Source organism: Macaca nemestrina, chromosome 8 (genome assembly GCF_043159975.1).
Source record: "Macaca nemestrina isolate mMacNem1 chromosome 8, mMacNem.hap1, whole genome shotgun sequence".
Classification (NCBI taxonomy): Eukaryota; Metazoa; Chordata; class Mammalia; order Primates; family Cercopithecidae; genus Macaca; species Macaca nemestrina.
The window spans coordinates 115,430,021-115,449,419 of NC_092132.1; the positions used below are offsets into that span (position 1 = coordinate 115,430,021).

The 19,399-nt window shown below is 41.0% G+C and overlaps 1 protein-coding gene across 18 annotated transcripts in view; it reads right to left on the reverse strand.

Annotated features, from left to right (window-relative positions):
• Positions 1 to 5,012: 5,012 nt before the first annotated feature.
• Positions 5,013 to 19,399, reverse strand: part of LOC105476561 (transforming acidic coiled-coil containing protein 1) — a 125,925-nt gene continuing 111,538 nt past the window's right edge. For 17 of the 18 annotated variants that reach the window (XM_024791187.2, XM_024791190.2, XM_011732607.3 and 14 more), the window contains 5 exons: positions 17,426 to 17,469; positions 15,260 to 15,420; positions 14,310 to 14,416; positions 11,235 to 11,355; positions 5,013 to 10,102 (listed from right to left, as the gene is read on the reverse strand). In XM_024791187.2, coding sequence (XP_024646955.1) covers positions 10,034 to 10,102; positions 11,235 to 11,355; positions 14,310 to 14,416; positions 15,260 to 15,420; positions 17,426 to 17,469 — 502 coding nt within the window. In that variant the 3' untranslated portion in view covers positions 5,013 to 10,033. Of the gene's footprint in view, positions 10,103 to 11,234; positions 11,356 to 14,309; positions 14,417 to 15,259; positions 15,421 to 17,425; positions 17,470 to 17,647; positions 18,734 to 19,399 lie in introns of those variants that run through there. The other variant, XM_011732606.3, reaches the window with a different exon arrangement.

Below are 19,399 nucleotides of genomic sequence, written 5' to 3' on the forward strand. Positions count from 1 at the left end.
AAACACCAGCAGGATACAAAATAAGGCAGAGGCCGAGTGTGGCGGCTCACACCTGTAATCCCAGCACTTTGGGAGGCCAAGGTGAGTGGATCACTTGAGCCCAGGCTAGGCTGTGGAGTTCAAGACTACCCTGGACAACATATTAAGACCCTATCTCTACAATTAAAAAAAAAAATAGGCAGGTGCAATGGCATGCACCTGTAGTCCCAGTTACTCAGGAGGGTGAGGGGGAAGGCTCACTTGAGCCCAGGAGGTCAAGGCTGCAGCGAGGTATAATTGCACCACTGCACTCCAGCCTGTGTGACAGAGAAAGAACCCTGTCAAAAAAAAAAAAAAAAAAAAAAAAGGAAGAACCAGGAAAGGGTGGAAGTAGAGAGCTAGCCATGAAAGGAAGGAAAGTTTAGAGAACATTTGCAACTTCTCTGCAAATCTAAAATGATTCCAAAATAATTTTTAAATGTTTAGAGAAATTAATTTCCACAAACATCCCAATTGACCAACTATATATACATATATATACACATATATACACACATATACACACACACACACACACACACACACACATATATATATATATATATTTTTTTTTTGAGATGGAGTCTTGCTCTGTCACCAGGCTGGAGTGCAGTGCGGCGATCTCGGCTCACTGCAACCTCAGCCTCCTGGGTTCAAGTGATTCTCCTGCCTCAGCCTCCCGAGTAGCTGGGTTTACAGGCATGTGCCACCACGTCAGGCTAGTTTTTGTCTTTTTAGTAGAGACGGGGTTTCACCATGTTGGCCAGTATGGTCTCAATCTCTTGACCTTGTGATCCGCCCGCTTTAGCCTCCCAAAGTGCTGGGATTCCAGGCATAAGAAACTGTGCCAGGCCCCAATTAACCAACTATTTTATCACACCTCTGGCCTTCTCTGATTGGTATCTGATTTCTGCCTGTGGACATTGTGGTGAATGATCTTGTCTCCTTAAGCTTATTTCCTTAACTCAAACCCTCACATTCAACTTCAAATCTGATCACATTTCTGAAAATACGTGGAACCTCATGACTTGGTCACTTACTTCATACATATGTATTCATTGCCTTGCAGTTACTCAGTTGAAGTGTGGCATCGGAAGAACAGACACCAACATCTAGTTAAGATTTAAATGAAAGATATTGTTTACAGCTGATAGGAACAATTGTAATTTAGAATTGAACTGTGCAAAGAAAGTTAAGTCTAAGAAGTTGTAATCAAGGAGAATTCTTCTAACAGAGGAGGTTTCATTTTTTCAGTTGAGAGTCGGGTTAGTTTTTGGCAGCGGCAGCAAAACAGAAATGTGTCTCTGAACCTGAGTAGCCCGCCCTCTGCTGCCTCAAGGAGGATGAGTTTATGTTGGGGACGGCAGAGGGAAGGAAGAATTTTACGTTTATTCTTATTTTTTAGTAGACGTTGTACTCCCGTTCCAACGTTCTCTTTTCTTCTTTCCATCTCAATTGAGGATTAGAAAGGAATTTTTAGGTCGTGTTTTCTGAGCACAGCTTCATGTTCCCGTCCTGAAGTTTTGATTTCAAGTTGCCATAAACTGTGGTTGTGGGTTACTAAATGTTTTAACTCTGTAGCTTACTTTTAACAAATGGAGATTGCAATCATTGTTTTTACTCCCATAAAATCCTTGACTGATCCAAAAACTCTTGTCTCCCCATGACCTAAAATTAGTGGCTTTTAAGCTTTTTTAAACTTGCTTTTTTTAACTTTTAGGCCCCCAAACCAAGACGTTTAAAATTACAACTCATTACCTATATATATCATGTAAGTGTAATAAAATCTCATGAAACAGCACTTACACCTTCACTATTCGCTTTTACAACAAGCGTTCACTCTTCTGTTCTAATTCATAACCTCTAAAATGGGTTTTGACCTGCAGTTTGAAAGACATGGCCCTACAGAGAATAAACCTTTGGGAATGGAACCCTCCTGTGACCACTCATACTCATTTGCACTGAAAGTTGACGTAGGAAGTCAAATCATATTTTGCTTATTTAAAAAATTTTTAATGTAAAAAAAATTTTTTTTGAGATAGGGTCTTGCTCTGGCACCCAGGCTGGAGTGCAGGAGTGCAATCACGGCTCACTGGAGCCTCGACCTCTGGCTCAGGCAATCCTCCCACCTCAGCCTCCCGAGTAGCTGGGACTACAGGTGTGCACCACCATGCCCGGCTAATTTTTGTGTGTTTTGTAGAGACAGGTTTTTGCCATGTTAGAGGCTGGTCTCAAAATCCTGAGCTCAAACAATCCACCACCCTCCTCAGCCTCCCAGAGTGCCGGGATTACAGGCGTGAATCACCATGCTTAACTGAATCACATTTTACACATGGCATTTGTGCTGAAAATTCATGATGTTATACAAGTCAACTGAAAGGGAGAAAGAAAAAAACATGTATCTGGAAAAGTACGGACTACATAAAAGACAAATTAGAGTGCCAGTCTTACAGTGAAATAGAAGGTACGTTCATCATTGCACATCCAAGAGACGCTGTCTGGACTCCTTAATATTTTAGTAAAATATTGTGATTATGCCTGAATGCACCCAATTAGCTAATTGTGCCGTCATTTTTGATGTCTGAAACAAAAGTCTTCTTGGTCTATATAATGTCTCACAGTTGAATGTCTGTGATTAGGAGTTTGCACATCTTAACTTGGCACATTTTGTTAATTCTCAGAAATGCAGAAAATAGGGCTGGGTGCGGTGGCTCACGCCTGTAATCCCAGCAATTTGGGAGGCCGAGGCGGGTGGATCATCTGAAGTTAGGAGTTTGAGACTAGCCTGGCCAACATAGTGAAACCCCGTCTCTGCTAAAATACAAAAATTAGCAGGGCATAGTGGCATGCGCCTATAATCCTAGTTACTTGGGAGGCTCGGCAGGAGAATCACTTGAACCTGGGAGGTGAAGGTTGTAGTGAGCTGAAATCATGCCACCACTGCACTTCAGCCTGGGCAGCAGAGTGAGACTCCGTCTCAAAAAAAAAAAAAAAAAAAAAAAAAACCCAGCAGAAAATACAGGCCAGTTCGGGTTAGATGTATCCCATAGATCGTAAGCACCACTATCTCTCCACTCTCAGGCAATAACTCACTTAGATAATAACCAACCAACCACTCACAACTACATTTTTTCTTTCAAGAAATGTAAATTGGGGGGCAGCCGGAGCGAGTGGCAGTCTCCCTGCTTCCTTCTGCATTCCCAAGCTGGCAGCTACTGCCCGGGGCCCGCAAGTGTGGGCTGCTGCCTGCTACAGCCTCTGTCACTGCAGTGGAGCAGCGAATTCCCCGTGGCCTGCCGCGCCTTCGGCATCAGAGGACGGAGTGGGCGAGGCTGGTGGAGTCCCAGGGACCACTGGCTGCTCTGCCTGAGCATCAGAGAGTGTGCAGGAAAGACCAAGCTGGGTTTGCACATCTGTGTCTGCAGGCTGTCTCCAGGCATGGGTGCCAGGAGGGAAAGGCAGCCTGGGCATGGGCAAGAGATGACTGTAAATATTTCAGCCCCACATTCTTTATAGAAATGTACAGCTGTGTGAATGTGAAATAAATGTCCTTGACTCCCAAAAAAAAAAAAAAAAAAAAAAAAATCAAGAAATGTAACCTAGGGATGGCTTTCTTCTCGGGAATAATCATTTTCATTACCCTATTATTTATATTTAAATGCTGTTTCAATAAAACGTAAAAACAATTTCTTTGGCTAACTGTCCCTCAAACTTTTCGTGTTTCACTTTAAACTCTGCAAATAAATGAGTGAATGAATTAATTAATGTTGAGAAAAAGGTATTTGGCTTTCATTGGTCCTTAAGTGCCTACAAACTTGGAAAATGATATAAATACTACCCAAACCTAGGAGTTGGATTTCAAGAGCTTGAAAAGAACTAAGTGGCAATTAATTTTTTTTCCCTCATTTGAGCGAGGGCAACAATGTTTACTGACAAACAAGCCTTGGGATCTTGGCTTCATTGTTTCTCCCACTGGGCCTGTTTCCATTGTGAAAGGACTTCAGTTGGCTAGATCCGGGATTTTCATGCTTTCACCATTGGCCACAGCAAGAAAGTCATTCTGTGTCATGACCAAGTTCACATATATTCATTTTCATCTGTAACAAATTCCATGAAGCAGGCCCCATGATCCCCTATTTGTAAAACTATGAAAAACATTGGTGGTCTTAAATTATCTAAGAATACAATTCTGTAAGAGAGTAGCAAGGTTAATTTCCACCTTATTCTTCTCAGTAATTCTCAGAAACAGATTTCTACTGGGTTTCACATTCTGCAAATGGCAATCTCCATCACAGACTTTTAGAAGATTCTCTCCTGGTGATTCAGAAGCGCAGGAGTGAGAAATATGCCTTTTGAGGACTGTAGAGGCTACACTGTCTGAAGATGTGGCAAACAGCAAGAAAAGTGATAGTTCTCTGATTTTCCTAAGTGGATCTCCAGCTAGTTGTAAAACGAAGCCTTAACTATCCTCTTAATTTGTCTTTTCCTGTAACACAACCCACAAAATTTCCTGCCCCATCTCCTATCCCTTTAAAGCGGACAGCTGGCTTAGCTAGTATTTAAAAAGTTATTCCTGGTACTGCATTGAACCTAGAAGAAACAAAACACAGCAACTCTTTGCTCTGCACTATTTACATAGTTCTGCCTTACCCCAGGTCCTTCGAGTCAGAAAGCCTGGGGTGACTTGAAAAATGCCAGGGCAGACAACCAGTCTCTAAGCAAAACCAAGAAGCACCCAGCTAAAAACTTTGTTTGCACAGATGCAAAGGCACGACATCTACATGGCAGTATCCGAATTCCAAAGTTTGTTTTGTTTTTAGTTACACACCCAACCACATGCATAAAATGAGTGTAGAGAAAATGTGATCTTTCCTATTTTTAGGTTGAAATATGGGGCTCATAAAAGCAGGGCTGCCACAAATTTTCACATTCAGGGATAACTTATAACCAGGAAAAGTACCAACACCACACACACACACACACACTCCCAAATCTAACAGTGGTAAACAGTTTTTATTCAGGCAATGAAACATGGAAAAAATATATTAGTAATCATTATAATAATTTGTGAGTATAACTTTTACAAATAGTTACTTGACATATAAAAAGGGAAATTACTGTGCATATAAAATTTATGTAGATGAATATTCCACACAACACAATCCTGATAGCAGTAGTCAATGCAGCGCTCATCCCTCCAGATGAGGGGTTCCTCACACACTTCATGGCACCCGTGGGGACACAGTGGAAGCAGATGTGCAATGAACATTTACTTGGCACATTAGTATAATGGATATCTATTGGCAAACACACACTTGCTAACAGCAATACTGAAAAGTTTACTGCTACCTCTGAGATTTAAAAGAAATGCCTGGTTCCTATCCCGATGGCTGAGAAGGACCAAGGCTGAGGCTCTGGTGTGGTCACCTACACGCTGCCCTGTATCTGGACTGGGGATGGTTTGAGTTCAGATTTGTATATGTCCATCTGAAAATTCTTTATAAATATAGAATTAGCAGTTAATGATGTGACCAGGAAATTTCTGTTTTGAGTATATTTCAGATACCACTAAAAGGCAGAGGGGGAGAAAGTGGCATCTTGAGAGTTCTAAAGGATCGATACAGGGAAGGTTCAGGCCACATCTCAGCTCTGAGTCTGGCCTCCTCCATACAAGTTAAAGCATTACACAGACTGCCACAGGCCAGCATTGCACGCAACATCTCCATATTAGAACTATAACCAGAATATATATATTTATATAATAGCTGTAACCATATTATAGTTAATAAAGTCATTCCTTAGGAATCTTGTTTGTCCAAATCTAACTGCATGCTAAGAGGCACAGAAATGGGATTGCATTTGGACGAAAAACGACGAAAAGTGCAATCTTTAGTCTCCAGGATGCAAGCTCTGGCACTAGGGGATGGGTCTTCCCTGGAGAATGCTGCCGCTGATACTCTCTTCCAGAGGAGATCCTTTGAGAGGAGAGTCCGTTATATTAGTTTCTTTACTGTTACTCTATGGAGACTCAAGGATTTAGTGGTAAATTGCTTTTTAAAAATAACTGGAATCTGGAGGCCAGTCAAACCTTTCTGGGCAGATATCTCCTTGAAATACTTCTTTATTAAAATATTTGAAGAAGATAAGACTTCTTAGACCTTTGGCTTGACATTCTGGGATTCCCAGACTATATTGTTCTTTCATAAGCAAATAATAATAATCTGTTATCTTTTGGATTCTTCAGAATATACACATCTTTACTTTAAAATCCCTCACTTGAATCATGTAATCTTTCAAAACCTAGTTTCTATCTTCCCAACAACAGGATAAAGTCAGAAATGCAAGTCAGAGAGCAAGCTCACAATCATATGACGGCAGAGACAACAGTCAGACAGTTCATGAGATGGCTACCAGTTATAATGAAAAACCAAAAGGAAGTTAAAAGGGGGCTTCAGAAATTTTACTCCACTAAAAAAGAATGTGCTGAATCACTTCCAATCAGTATACACAGACTTAACCAATGCTTGCTCTTAAAAAACCCTTTTGAGCTTAGAGTAACCACTGAACCCTTTGTTACCTTTATGGAAAAGGAGTGCTTCACTCCAGCTGCTTTTACCCAGCCCAGGAACATTTGGGGGTGGTTTACTCTCCCTGTTTATAATTAGAACGAATTCAGGGCTGTCTAATAAATATCTAAGTATTTGTGTGAGAGCTGTACAAAGTATGGGTAGGCTGAAAGGGTAACTGGCTAGAAAGAAAATTCAACTTGAGCTGTCCTCCAAAACGAAACATAAATCTTCCCTCAGATTCCATACCATTCTGGAAGGCTGCCAAATCCTAGGTTTTTCAACATCATGTGCTTCTGTACTTCCTAATTTGGGCTGAGTCGAAGAAGCTAGAAACCACGTGAGAAACTGGGCTTCCCGGTATTTCCAGAGCAGTTTTATAGAACAAAAGGTTTGGGTAGGTCACTGGCTGGAAGGAGACTCCTCTAACCTTGACTGTGACTATCCGGGCAGCCACGGGGGAAATTGTTCAGTCTGCCTCACGTTGCATTCCCCAATTAAAATACTGCTGGATAAAGGCTATCTACACTTTGGCAAAGTCAAAAGCTAAAGAAATTGCTCTGGATCCAGAATCTCAACAGGATCACCTAATATTCCCAAACCACCATCTAGGCCAACAGCTGCCTTCTACTTTCCTTTTTCACTTCTGGTTTGTTTTTTCGTTTTTTTTTTTTCTTGTTGTTTTTTTGAGACAAGATCTTGCTGTCACCCAAGATGGAGTGCAGTGGCATGATCATGGCTCACTGCAGCCTTGACCTCCCATGCTCAAGTGATCCTCCCACCTCAGCCTCCCAAGTAGCTGGGACCACAGGCACGTGCCACCATGCCCAGCTAATTTTTATATTTTTGGTAGAGACAAGGTTTCGCCATGTTGCCTAGGTAGGTCTCACACTCCTGGCCTCAGGCGAACCTCCTGCCTCGGCCTTCCGCAGTGTTGGGATTACGGGAATAAGCCACTGTGCCCGGCCTTTTTTTCTCTTCTGTAACAGGGTTTATTATTGCCTAGCTAGCATGTTATTTGGCCCTCACACGTGTTGAGGCAAACTCTATACTATATTCTTACTCTCCGGAGTTCCAAAACCCTTTTTTATTTTAAAGAAAAATAAACAAACATACTTCATTCTGCCCAGTATATTCTCTTGATCTGTACAAACTACATTTTAATTCTCTTTGGAGAAGCGGCATCTGTTAAGTTAGAATGGGGGATATTTCCTTGTAATGGTCATGGCTAAGAGGCCAGGGCAAGTATCACTTAACGAGGGTACTCTGGTGCTCCCTGTCTCCCTGTGCACCAGCTTCATTCACTGGGGTCAGGTTCTTAAGGGGTCTCTTCCACCAGTGTGCTAGGGAAGGACTGCCGTTCCCTCTGTTTATCACATAGCTACTTTCTTAAACACAATAAGCTTAAAAAGATGACTAGAGATTTACAGTGGAGGCCACTATAAGCCTTTCATACTTAAAACAGATCAATATAAAACAAGTAAACATGAAAACACCAAAACACAGCAGCAAAAAGATTTAGCAATCAACGTTTCTGCAAAATGCAAAATTAACTTCTTTAGCAGTAGAGGACTAAAGAGGAAATCAGTTAGACCAAGGGGAGACACATGCCCTTGGTACTATGACCACTAGGACAGCATTCATATTACACCACAAGCGACTGCTTTCAAAGCTCAAATGATTGTCAAGCCACTTCTCAAACGACAGATAATTTCTGTTGTTCTTTTTTATACAAAATGTTAAGACAATAGGCTTGAAAATACAGCCTAAGCACCAATTATGATAAATGCATATTGGTAAAATGTGACTTCTGGCTTTAAAAGACATTATTGACCTCCCTGGGGCTAAAGATTGCACCCATGTGAGTAACACACTGCTAAAGAAAAATTCATTTTTTAAGATCTATAGAGATTCTCCACTAGGCACAATTCATTGCTGAAGTTGGATCATGCAATAGTTTTTACAAGAGAAATAGGAAAACATATATATACTGAATATAGTGCATATCACCATGAAGACTTTCAGGGTGTAAGATTAAGACAGGAGAGTGCTTTAAAACACTTGCATGGATTTGGGTTTGCCTATTCAAATGAAAGGGAATTCATTGAGATTTATATGGAAAAATTCCATGTTGGGGTTAATGGCCCACCACTCTGAACTGAGTCCAGTAAGAGCTTGAGGAATTTGGCTTTGTTAGTACAGACCTTCTCCTTGCACTCCTCTTCTCAGTATTCAAGCTGTCTTTGTTTAAAAATATGCAAAATGCACTGATTTTTGGAGTGGTTCACGTGACTTTTACTGCTCATTTTGTTAAAAATTCTGTCTTAAGTTAGAAGGTAATTTTTGCTTTCTTTTCAACATCTGAAGAACAATGGGAAAAAAACATTTCTTTGCCTTATAATTGGTAATGGTGCTACCTTTTAATTAAGATCTGAGCCTTTTACAAGTAGATTTTCTTCACATATTTAAAATAGATCAAAACTCTGTCTCAAAAAAAAAAAAAAAAGATAATGAAGACTAAATGTTGATTTTGTATCAACAAATGGAGACAGAGGAGAGTAAATGACTCTAGGGCAGATTTGCCAAACCCTAGCTTGGAGGGCCTCCCATATTGCCGTTCATGCAGAAAGCAGACACTACCATCAGTCTGAGGACTAACCCTAAAGGGGCCACACCCATTAAAGCTGAGGAGTGTCCAAATACCAGGGCAACAAAATGTCATGGCAAATAGTCTTCTGCAGACATGAAAACCCAAGACTGTGGTCTTCATATCTTTAATCCCCCAAATTCTTAAGTTGGTGTTCTGAGTCAGGACTCTATTTCAAAATAGGGTCTCACATCGAAGGAAGTATGTCCTTCTGCAGACAAGTTCTTACTTGACTATGCTTCAGGGAAAAGAGTAGCAGCATCTATAAATATACATGTATGTGTGTGAGAGTGTGTGTAATAAAAGGGGACCCAGAGCCCCTTCTTGATTATAAACTGGAAGTAACAATAGGCCAAATTGTCTCCTTAAATAAAACCACTGATATTAAAAAATTAAAAGATTAAATAGATCACACAAAAAAAAAAATCAGACAGGTGGTGTAGAAGACCCCAAAGAGGAGCTACAAATTTTAACACATTTGGGAAAGTAAAGATGACTTTAAAACAAACTAAACATAAAGAAATCACAAACCCAAACTCAGCAGCCTAATGGAACCTTCATATGGGGAACTGGAAGGCTCCGGCACCGTCAGGTCACACTCCTTTCTAGACTACGCAACCCTCTAGGGTTTCTTCCAGGGCTGTTGCATTGGCAGCAAAGCGGGACAGGCAGCAGTAGACATGTGCTTTTAAGTTTTTTTTTTTTTCTCTGCAAAGGGGCGATTATTCCTGGATAAGGCAAGATAATTGTGGTCACAAGAGAAGCAGCCAAATGCAGATCTGTTGAGCTAACAGGGGGAGTCTCAGTCAGCCTTTCCCAGCTTTGCAATCAGCTCATCACAGATTTTTGTCAGTTCTTCAATTTCTTGGTTCTGAAAGACAAAAGACACAATTACGCAGGCCACTTTGTATTCTGAAATAAAGGCAAATAGAGTTAACTAGTCCCAAGTCTGGATATACCCTACCCTAGACATCCCAATTCAGTGATTTTTAACTTTTCTACATCAGAGATGCTTTAAAGAAAAAAAGGCTACACATCTCAAAAACAATGTACTCATAAAATCATGCTTAAATTGAGTAAAGGGTGAAGACAGTCACCAACCCTCTGAAACTCGTCCATGAATCTCTTAGTTCCCCAATTCTCTTGTTATCAGAGGAATTATCTGGGGTACTTGTCAAAAACATAAGTATCTGGGTCTCACTCAATCCATTAGCATCTGCAGGGATGCTGGAGTCTGAATCTCCTACGGAGCACCATTCTAGGGGCTATCAGACCCTGTGATAAAAACTCCTGCTCTTGATGAATGGATGGCACAGGTATGAGTACATAATTGGAAACGCAGTAAGGAAAATACACCGGAGACATATAAAAATGGAAAGCTAAAAATTGCTTAGTGAGAAACAGGGATTGTTGCTAGTCCTGGTTTTCACTGATCTATAGCAGTTTCTCAAAGCAGCACTGCTGATGTTTTAGGATGGATAAGTGTGTTGTCAGGGGCTGTCCTGTGCATTGCAGGATGTTTAACAGCATCCCTGGCCTCCTGCACTTTATACCAATAGCATCTCCCAGTGGTGACAACCAAACAAATATATCTCCACACATTACCTAACACCTAACACCCCCTGGAGGGCAAAACTGCCCCCAACTGCAAACCACTGATCTAAAGCAATGAAGGGGGAGATGGCTTCATATTAATATATTGCATAAAAACAAAAAGAAAGAAAGAAAGGCAGTCTCAAGACCCCAACTAGGAAGGTGTTCTGAACTTCAGTTAAAATGCAACTTCCTCTCTGCACCCTGCCTACGGATGATTTCCGCGTGATGTGCTTGTAAATTTAATGGTTTGACTTGTTTCCACCTGGATCAGTTCAGAAAGGAGATGGACTGAAGTGTCTGAGCAGAAAGCCAAGGCCTCTTTCACCCAGATCTGTCATAAGCGAGTCACTGCTGAGGAGGAAAACCAAACGTCTCTGTGGCCACCCAGATCAGGCCCCTTTCTGTACCTTCTGCTGTAGGGCCCTTTCCAGGGACTCCACCTTCATCTGCTCTTTCCGGAGTCCAGCATGGAGAGCTGCACTCTCAGCCTTTGCTTTTGTTCGAACCTGCGCAATCTCCTCATTGGCTCTGTTTATGGTGTTTGGGTGGAATAAAGAGACAAAAAGCACATGATTAGCCACTAGTCAAAGCCAGGATACTAACCACTGACATCTGGGAGGCACAGCCCCCAAAGAATTGACTGCATGATAAAAGAAAACACAAAAATCGGTGACCGAAATAATCCCATTTTAATTTATAAAAATTCAATTTACAACTTCAAAATTTGTATCTCACAGCAAATGGTTTCTACAAGAGTCTTAGTTTTTTTTTTTATAGCCCAGTACAAAAGCGGACTGGATAATTTCGGAGACAATCACAGCTAGAGTCGGGATACTAACCACTGACATCTGTGAGACAAAGGCCTACAGGGAATGAGTTTATTAATGAGAAGTGAAAGACATTCTTAAAAACCATAAATGTCAGTTGATGAACAGCCAGTAAACTGATGAAAGGATGCTAAAGCCTCATTAGTAATCAGAGGCATGTAAATTAAAATGATAAGCTTTGAAAATTGATTGAATTGGCAAAAATTAACAAGGATAGTCCTGTGTGGGCCAAGATACAAGGAGACAGGCAGGCTCATGTGCCAATGGGCGGTTGGAAACTGGCGCTGCCCTGTGGCAGGCAATGCAGTAGTCACCAGGACAACTTAAAGTGTACACGCCCTCCGACGCAGCAATCCCACTTTCAGTTATGTATTCACAGAAATACTTCCACCTGGCACAATGATGAGTGCACAGGACGTTCGCTGTAGTGTTACCTTCAATGGAAGAAAGTTTGTAACTAAGTGCCCATCAATAAAGAAACGCTAGAGTTCCAAGACCTAATAAAAAGAATGAGATTCAGCTGTATGTTCTGACATGAAAAAATGGCCATGATATGCTATTGAGGGAAAAAGGAAATTTGTCTAATGTGATTCCAATATTGTAAATATTTTTTATAGTTCAAAATCATAGTATTTATACAGACACAAAGAAAAGACTAGAGGGATATACAATAAACCTATGTATAATACATAGAGGGATCTGTATAACCTATGGAGAATACACAAGAAACCTAATACAGTACTATGGGAGTGGGAAGGGGGCAGGGGAACTTCTGTTTCTACAAATAGAAATTTAGGCATCAAAATGTAGAAGTATGTATTACCTTTTAGTTAAAAAGTCAAGTTGGAGGCCAGGTGCAGTGGTTCATGCCTGTAACCCCAGCACTTGGGGAGACCAAGGCAGGTGGATCACTTGAGGTCAGAAGTTCGAGACCAGCCTGCCCAACATGGCAAAACCCCGTCTCTACTAAAAATACAAAAATTAGCTGGGCATGGTGGCGGGTGCCTGCAATTCCAGCTCCTCGGAAGGCTGAAGCAGAAGAATCGCTTGAACCCAGGAGGTGGAGGTTGCAGTGAGCTGACATTGTGCCACTGCACTCCAGCATGGGTGACAGAGTGAGACTCTGTCCCAAAAAAGACAAAAAATCAAGTTGGATAACACTCCCCAGGATAAACTCCAAATGCATTAGATTTAAGGATTAAAAAAACTAAGCCAAAATGTGTAAGTAAAACATGGTAGAATATTTTCTATCCAGCATGGGGAAGATACTTGTTACTATGACAAGGAATCCAGACGCTGTAAAAGAAATGACTAATACATTTCAGCACATAAAAGTAAATTTCTGAATATCAAAAAACACCACAGGCAGAGGCAAAAGATAAATGATAAACTTGAAAAATTATTCAAAATTCTTATCACAAAGGGCTGGTGTCCCTAATATATAAAATATATAAACTGACAATAGGAAAACGGGCAAAGAATAGAGTAATTCATAGTAAAGCAAATATATTAATAAATGCTGAAATATATTCAATTTCATTCATAAGATAAATGCAAATCAAAATTACATTAAAATAAATGCTCTGGGGCTGGGCGCAGTGGCTCACACCTGTAATCCCAGCACTTTGGGAAGCTGAGGCAGGCGGATCACTTGAGGTCAGGAGTTCCACGCCAGCCTGGCCAACATGGTGAAACCCTGTCTCTACTAAAAATACAAAAAATTAGCTGGGTGTGGTGGCGTGTGCCTGTAATCCCAGCTACTTGGGAGGCTGAGGCAGAATTGCTTGAACCCGGGAGACGGAGGTTGCAGTGAGCCTAGGTCACACTGCTCCACTCCAGCCTGGGTGACAGAGCGAAACTCCGTCTCAAAAAAATAAAAATAAATAAATAAATAAATAAATAAATGCTCTGTTGCTTGCCAAAAACAAATACCTATGTTGAAATATCATTTTCACCTATTTGATTTGCAGAAAATAAAAATGCTGATCTGTTGGCATAGCTGCAGAAAATAGAGATGCTCTCATGTATTAGATAAGGCTGTAAAATGATAAAAGTCTAATGGGGCCAATCTGACAACACTTACAATTATAAATTCATATATGCTTTGGTCTAGCAATTCCTTTTCTAACATACAGATCATAAAGATAACTCACAGGCATGCAAAACGATCACCTACCAGGTCACTTACTACAGCACTGTCTGTGGCAGCAAGACATTTGAATTAACTTTAATGGCTAACAGGAGGGGACTGTTAAATAAATGATACATTCCAACAATGGAATACCATTAGAAAAAAAAAGGAAGCTCTTCTTGCACTGACAGGGAAAGATTCTCAAAATTATATTGCTAAGCAAAAACAGCGAAGTATGCTATAATCATATAAAAAAGGATAAAAAAATTTTAATAGGAAGAAAAAACAGAAACTAACAACAGTGATTACCTGGCATAGAGAAAGATGGGAACCCAGTGGAAGGAGGCAGGAGCAGATATACCTTTTCTTACTTTTTAACGTTTTAACAATGGGAAAGGGGTTTAAAAAGTGAAATAAACACATACAAATACAACCTGGAGTTGCAAAACAGTGAATTTTTTTTTCCTCTGTCAATTTTCCCACAACATCATGAAGAGTGAAATTCAAAATTTACAAGTTCTTACTTGTCCAGTTTTTCTTCTGCGTGGATTTTCAGGGCCTGGTATCGCTGCTCCTCTTGTTTAACTCTGGCTAAGTAATCCTGAGCACATTTCTTCAAGGCTTCTTCATTCTGTTCCAAAGCAAAAATTGAAACTAAACAGGTCATTTTGTTTCTTCTAATCTACCATGTATCAGAGTTTTCATTTTTTAAAGAATGGAAAAATCGAATTAACTCAGATATCTGCCTTTTATTCATACTCTGCAGTAATTTGAAATAGCCACATGTAATTCTCATTGAGGAAATTCTACATAATGTCTTCATGTGTTAATTTTCAATATCATACAGTAAGGGTCAGTTATACCAATATGCCTACTTTAGGAAGGCAGTTATTCAAAACTGAATGGCAATTTGACTTCCATATTTGATAAACTGGCCAGTTTCATTTTTATTTTAATATGAAAATAAAGACATTTCCTTGCTATAATTGTGTCTGGTTGATATGGTAAAGCTAAATTAAATCAACAGGCCCATTTATATCTAAATTTGAAATATTATAGTTAATTCTTCTAGAATATGCAGCTTGAATTTTTCAATGACATGGAATTCCTTCTAATCCCTTTTACTAAAACTGAAATGGTGAATTATCAGAAAGAACATTTCTAGAATTCACCTGAGGTCTGAGGGTTCAATTAATAGTTCTTGCAGTCTACGCCACAGCCTGGGGTTTATTGGCTTGACACAGGAGAGGAATGGCCAAGACATGGCCACCCATTGGGCCAGATGCCTGAACAACCAAAGAAGGAAAAATGTGGAAAAATCCAGCTTCACTGGAATAGAGGATACAAGGCCAGTAGGTCCTGAGCTCCTATTTAGAAGGATACCCACAACCTCTGGCATATGTATTTGATGACCAGTTACCAAGGAAATACACTATTGGAAATACACCCGGAACAGAGGGAAAAAACACTCTACCTTCTTGAACCCTTCCAGAACACCTTTCAGGTTCTCGTATCTCCTGAAGAGATCAGAAAGGGACCTTTCCACAGAGTTAAGGTCGGCCAGGGCCTGTTCCTTCTCCATGGTCAGTTGCTGGAAGCTTTTCTGAGAGGTCATACTTGTCCTTTGTTCATCTTCTGGGAATCACAAGTCAAAACGAACGACATATTTATTCAACAAATAGAGACTCCCTAGAAGCCAAGCAGTGTTCTCGGTGATAGGGATACAGCCAGGGATGTGACCAAGTTCCTGCTCTCACGGCTTACATTCTAGTTGGGGGAGATGCGTGGTGACAAGCGATGGGGAAAAAACAAGGCAGGGTAAGGGGGAATGGGGGTGAGGAGGGGGCTGTTACTGTACAGAAAGTACCCGCTCTCAGAGGAGAGATTTGAGCAGAGACCGGACAGAAACGAGGGTGTGAACCATACAGCTACCTGGGAGGAGAATATTCTATAGAGAAGAACAGCTGTGGTAAGGCCCGGAGCTGGGAAGGTATTAGGTGATGTGGACAGTAGAAAGTATCATTTCGGTAATTTAGTGGAGAAAGGCCAGACTTTGGTTTAGGGAGTCGATCCTTACGATACGGATGAGAAGAGACTCTAAATTCAATGCAGGAGGCTCAATCTTGTTGTTTTGTAAAGGCACCACTGGGTCTGATGCAGAGAAATTACAACCTGCACTAGAGTAAGAACCCTGCACCAAAATACAGGATGCTCCCAGCAGGTGTTAGTGATGTGAGCAGGCCACCAACAGTCACAGAATTCAAGGCCTGCCATCCTCTAAAATGAACCTAACTACAGTTGACCCTCATTATTCACCAAGTACATATTTCCCAATTCGCCTACTTGCTAAAATTTGTCATCCTCAAATCTATCCTCCTGGACTTACAATAGTCATTTGTGGATGTGTGCAGAGTGGCAAAAATGCATTAGTCACCTGATATGCACGCTCTCAGCTGACAGTGAACAAAGCAATACTCTGCCTTCTTGATTCATTCCATAAACAAGTGTTCTTCTTGTGGTCTATTTGGGCCACGTTTGTTGCATTTGTGTTCTTTTGCTGGAGACCTCACTGTTCTGAGTGGCCTCCAAGGGCAGTGCTACAGTGCTGTCTAGTGATACTAAGCACAAGAAGACAGTGAGGCTCCTTAAAATACATACAAAACAGAAGCTGTGTTCAGATATGAGCCAAAGTGCCGCCCACTGTGACCTCAATGTTAATGAATCAACCATATATATTAAATAAGGTGTCTTTAAACAGGAACACACATAAGACAAGGTTATATACCGATCAGTCAATGAAAATGTTGTGGCCAGATGCAGGAATCTAACTCTGTCTTTCCCCTAGGAGCAGTGTTTATTTACTTATTTTTTGACATGGAGTTTTGCTCTTGTTGCCCAGGCTGGAGTGCAATGGCACGCTCTCTGCTCACCACAACCTCGGCCTCCCAGGTTCAAGTGATTCTCCTGCCTCAGCCTCCCGAGTAGCTGGGATTACAGGCATGCGCCACCACGTCCAGCTAATTTTGTATTATTAGTAGAGATGGGGTTTCTCCATGTTGGTCAGGCTGGTTTCGAACTCTCAACCTCAGGTGATCCACCCATCTCGGCCTCCCAAAGTGCTGGGATTACAGGTGTGAGCCACCACGCCTGGCCAGGAGCAGTGTTTAGTATTCACTAATTCAGTGTTTGCAGCAACTTTACAGAACATACCTCCCACGAATAATGAGACAACTGTATCTAAGTGACAGACAAATAAAAGTTTGTGACATGGTCTGAAAATCATCCAGGCATCCGGCTATGGTTTATGCTACCCCTGGGAATTATGTATTGAAACCTAATTCCCAGTGTGTGAGTATGTTCAGGGTGAGAGTGGGCATGGAAGGGAATTTGGGAGGCGATCATGTCAGGATTAGTGTCCTTATAAAAGAGACCCCAGAGAGCTAGCCAGCCCCTTCTATGAGGAATGGGCCCTCCCCAGACATCTCATCTGTGGGCACCTTGAACTTTCCTGTCTCCAGAGCTATGAAAAATGTTTGTTGTTTATAAGCTACCTAGCTTACAGTATTTTGTTATACCAGGCTGAACAGACTAAGACAGATCCTATGGCTCATACCCTCGAAAAACAAAATGTTCTCCTTACCAATCATTTGAGCAATAGTCTTTTCATATTCAGCTACAATTTTCCTAAATGAGAAAAAAAGAACTTATTACCAGAGGAGGATTTTCAGACAATGAAAGTTGGAGAAATGCTGCCCCAAACAATTAAGCACATTAACGTATACCACCAATTTATGTAATCCATTTATCTGCTTTGGGGCTCTTGTTATCTCTCTCTCTCTCTCTTTTTTTACATTATATAAGGTTTCTTTTTTTTTTTTTTTTTTTTTGAGACGGAGTCTCGCTATGTCGCCCAGGGTGGAGTGCAGTGGCCGGATCTCAGCTCACTGCAAGCTCCGCCTCCCGGGTTTTTACGCCATTCTCCTGCCTCAGCCTCCCGAGTAGCCGGGACTACAGGCGCCCACCACCTCGCCCGGCTAGTTTTTTGTATTTTTTAGTAGAGACGGGGTTTCACCGTGTTAGCCAGGATGGTCTCGAACTCCTGACCTCGTGATCCGCCCGTCTCGGCCTCCCAAAGTGCTGGGATTACAGGCTTGAGCCACTGCGCCCGGCCATAAGGTTTCTTAAGGTTCAAAAAAGGTTGAGAAAAAAATCTTCTGTTAAGATTTTAACAGAAGATTTAAGATCAAAAAATCTTGTTAAGATTTTATGTTTAGTCAAACTTACATTTTACTTATAGAAACAGCTGCCTTCCCTTTCTCTTTGCACCTATTTGAATACCGCAAGGAAATAGATTCATTTTGCTTAGACGAGTCAATCTTTTACAAACTAAGTTAAAGATATTCTTCTGGGCTCTTCCTGAGAGATGCGATCTGACCTTAGGCTTTCCTGACCTCAATCCACCCTTTCAGACACTACCTCTGATTCAGTTACAAGTTTTATTTTGTGACCTAATTCCAAAAGTATTTCACTTATTCGAAGACTTTAAAGATCATCCTCTTGGGTTAACCTTTCTTCTAGTGAAGAGTGACAATGTCCTTCTGACCCAGTCCAGTGCTGGGTGCTCTGTGAGCCACATCACGTCCTCCCCTGCCCTCCATAGTGGTGCCCCCATTACTTTTGACGTCACATCCAAGTTGGTTATTATGTATGGCTACCACTCTCTCAGAGCAGGAATGTCCCTTCCTTTCCATCAAGCCCAGCAAAGGGCCTTACACCCAGGAAATGCTTAAAAGACAAATAATACAAGAGCAACAAATCAGAGGGATATATTTAAAATGTTTTTTAATCATTCAAGTGTTGACCACACAGTGTGTGAATTATTTATGCCTTTTTTTCTTCTCTACTTTGATTTCATCTTTAGTCATTTCATGGCTCATAACTCTCTTTTCTAAAAGTGAGGAAAAATAAAAAGATTTTAATTTCAAGTCAATTTTGTTTCTTGTTAACAAGCTTTCTACCATCTATTTGGTGGTTATGTAATTTGAAACTCTCATGCATAATTAATTTTTTAAAAGTATTACGGACCAGGTGCCGTGGCTCATGCCTGTAATCCCAGCACTTTGGGAGGCTGAGGCAGGTGCATAGCTTGAGCTCAGGAGTTAGAAACCAGCCTGGGCAACAGAGTGAGACCTCATCTCTAAAAAAAAATTACACAGGCATGGTGGTGCATGCCTGTGGTCCCAGCTACTTGGGAGGCAGAGGTGAGAGGATCAGTTGATTCCAAGAGGTTGAGGCTGCAGTGAGCCATGATCACACCACTGCACTCCAGCCTGGATGACAGAGTGAGGCCCTGCCTCAAAAAAAAAAAAAAAAAAAAAAAAAAAGGTAGTATTATGAATTCCAATGTCTCTATCATTGGATAAGTCTTATTTTTCTGTATTCTAAATGGATATTTTGATACAAATTTCTGTCAGTTCTTCTAAGAAGATAAGAATTATGTGGGTTCTGTTTACATGTTATGCTCTGGACAACACAAGATAAACAACAGTATTTGAATATAATAACTGGTTAGCAGTAACTCCTGAAATAACATTCTCAATCACAAAGCAAGATG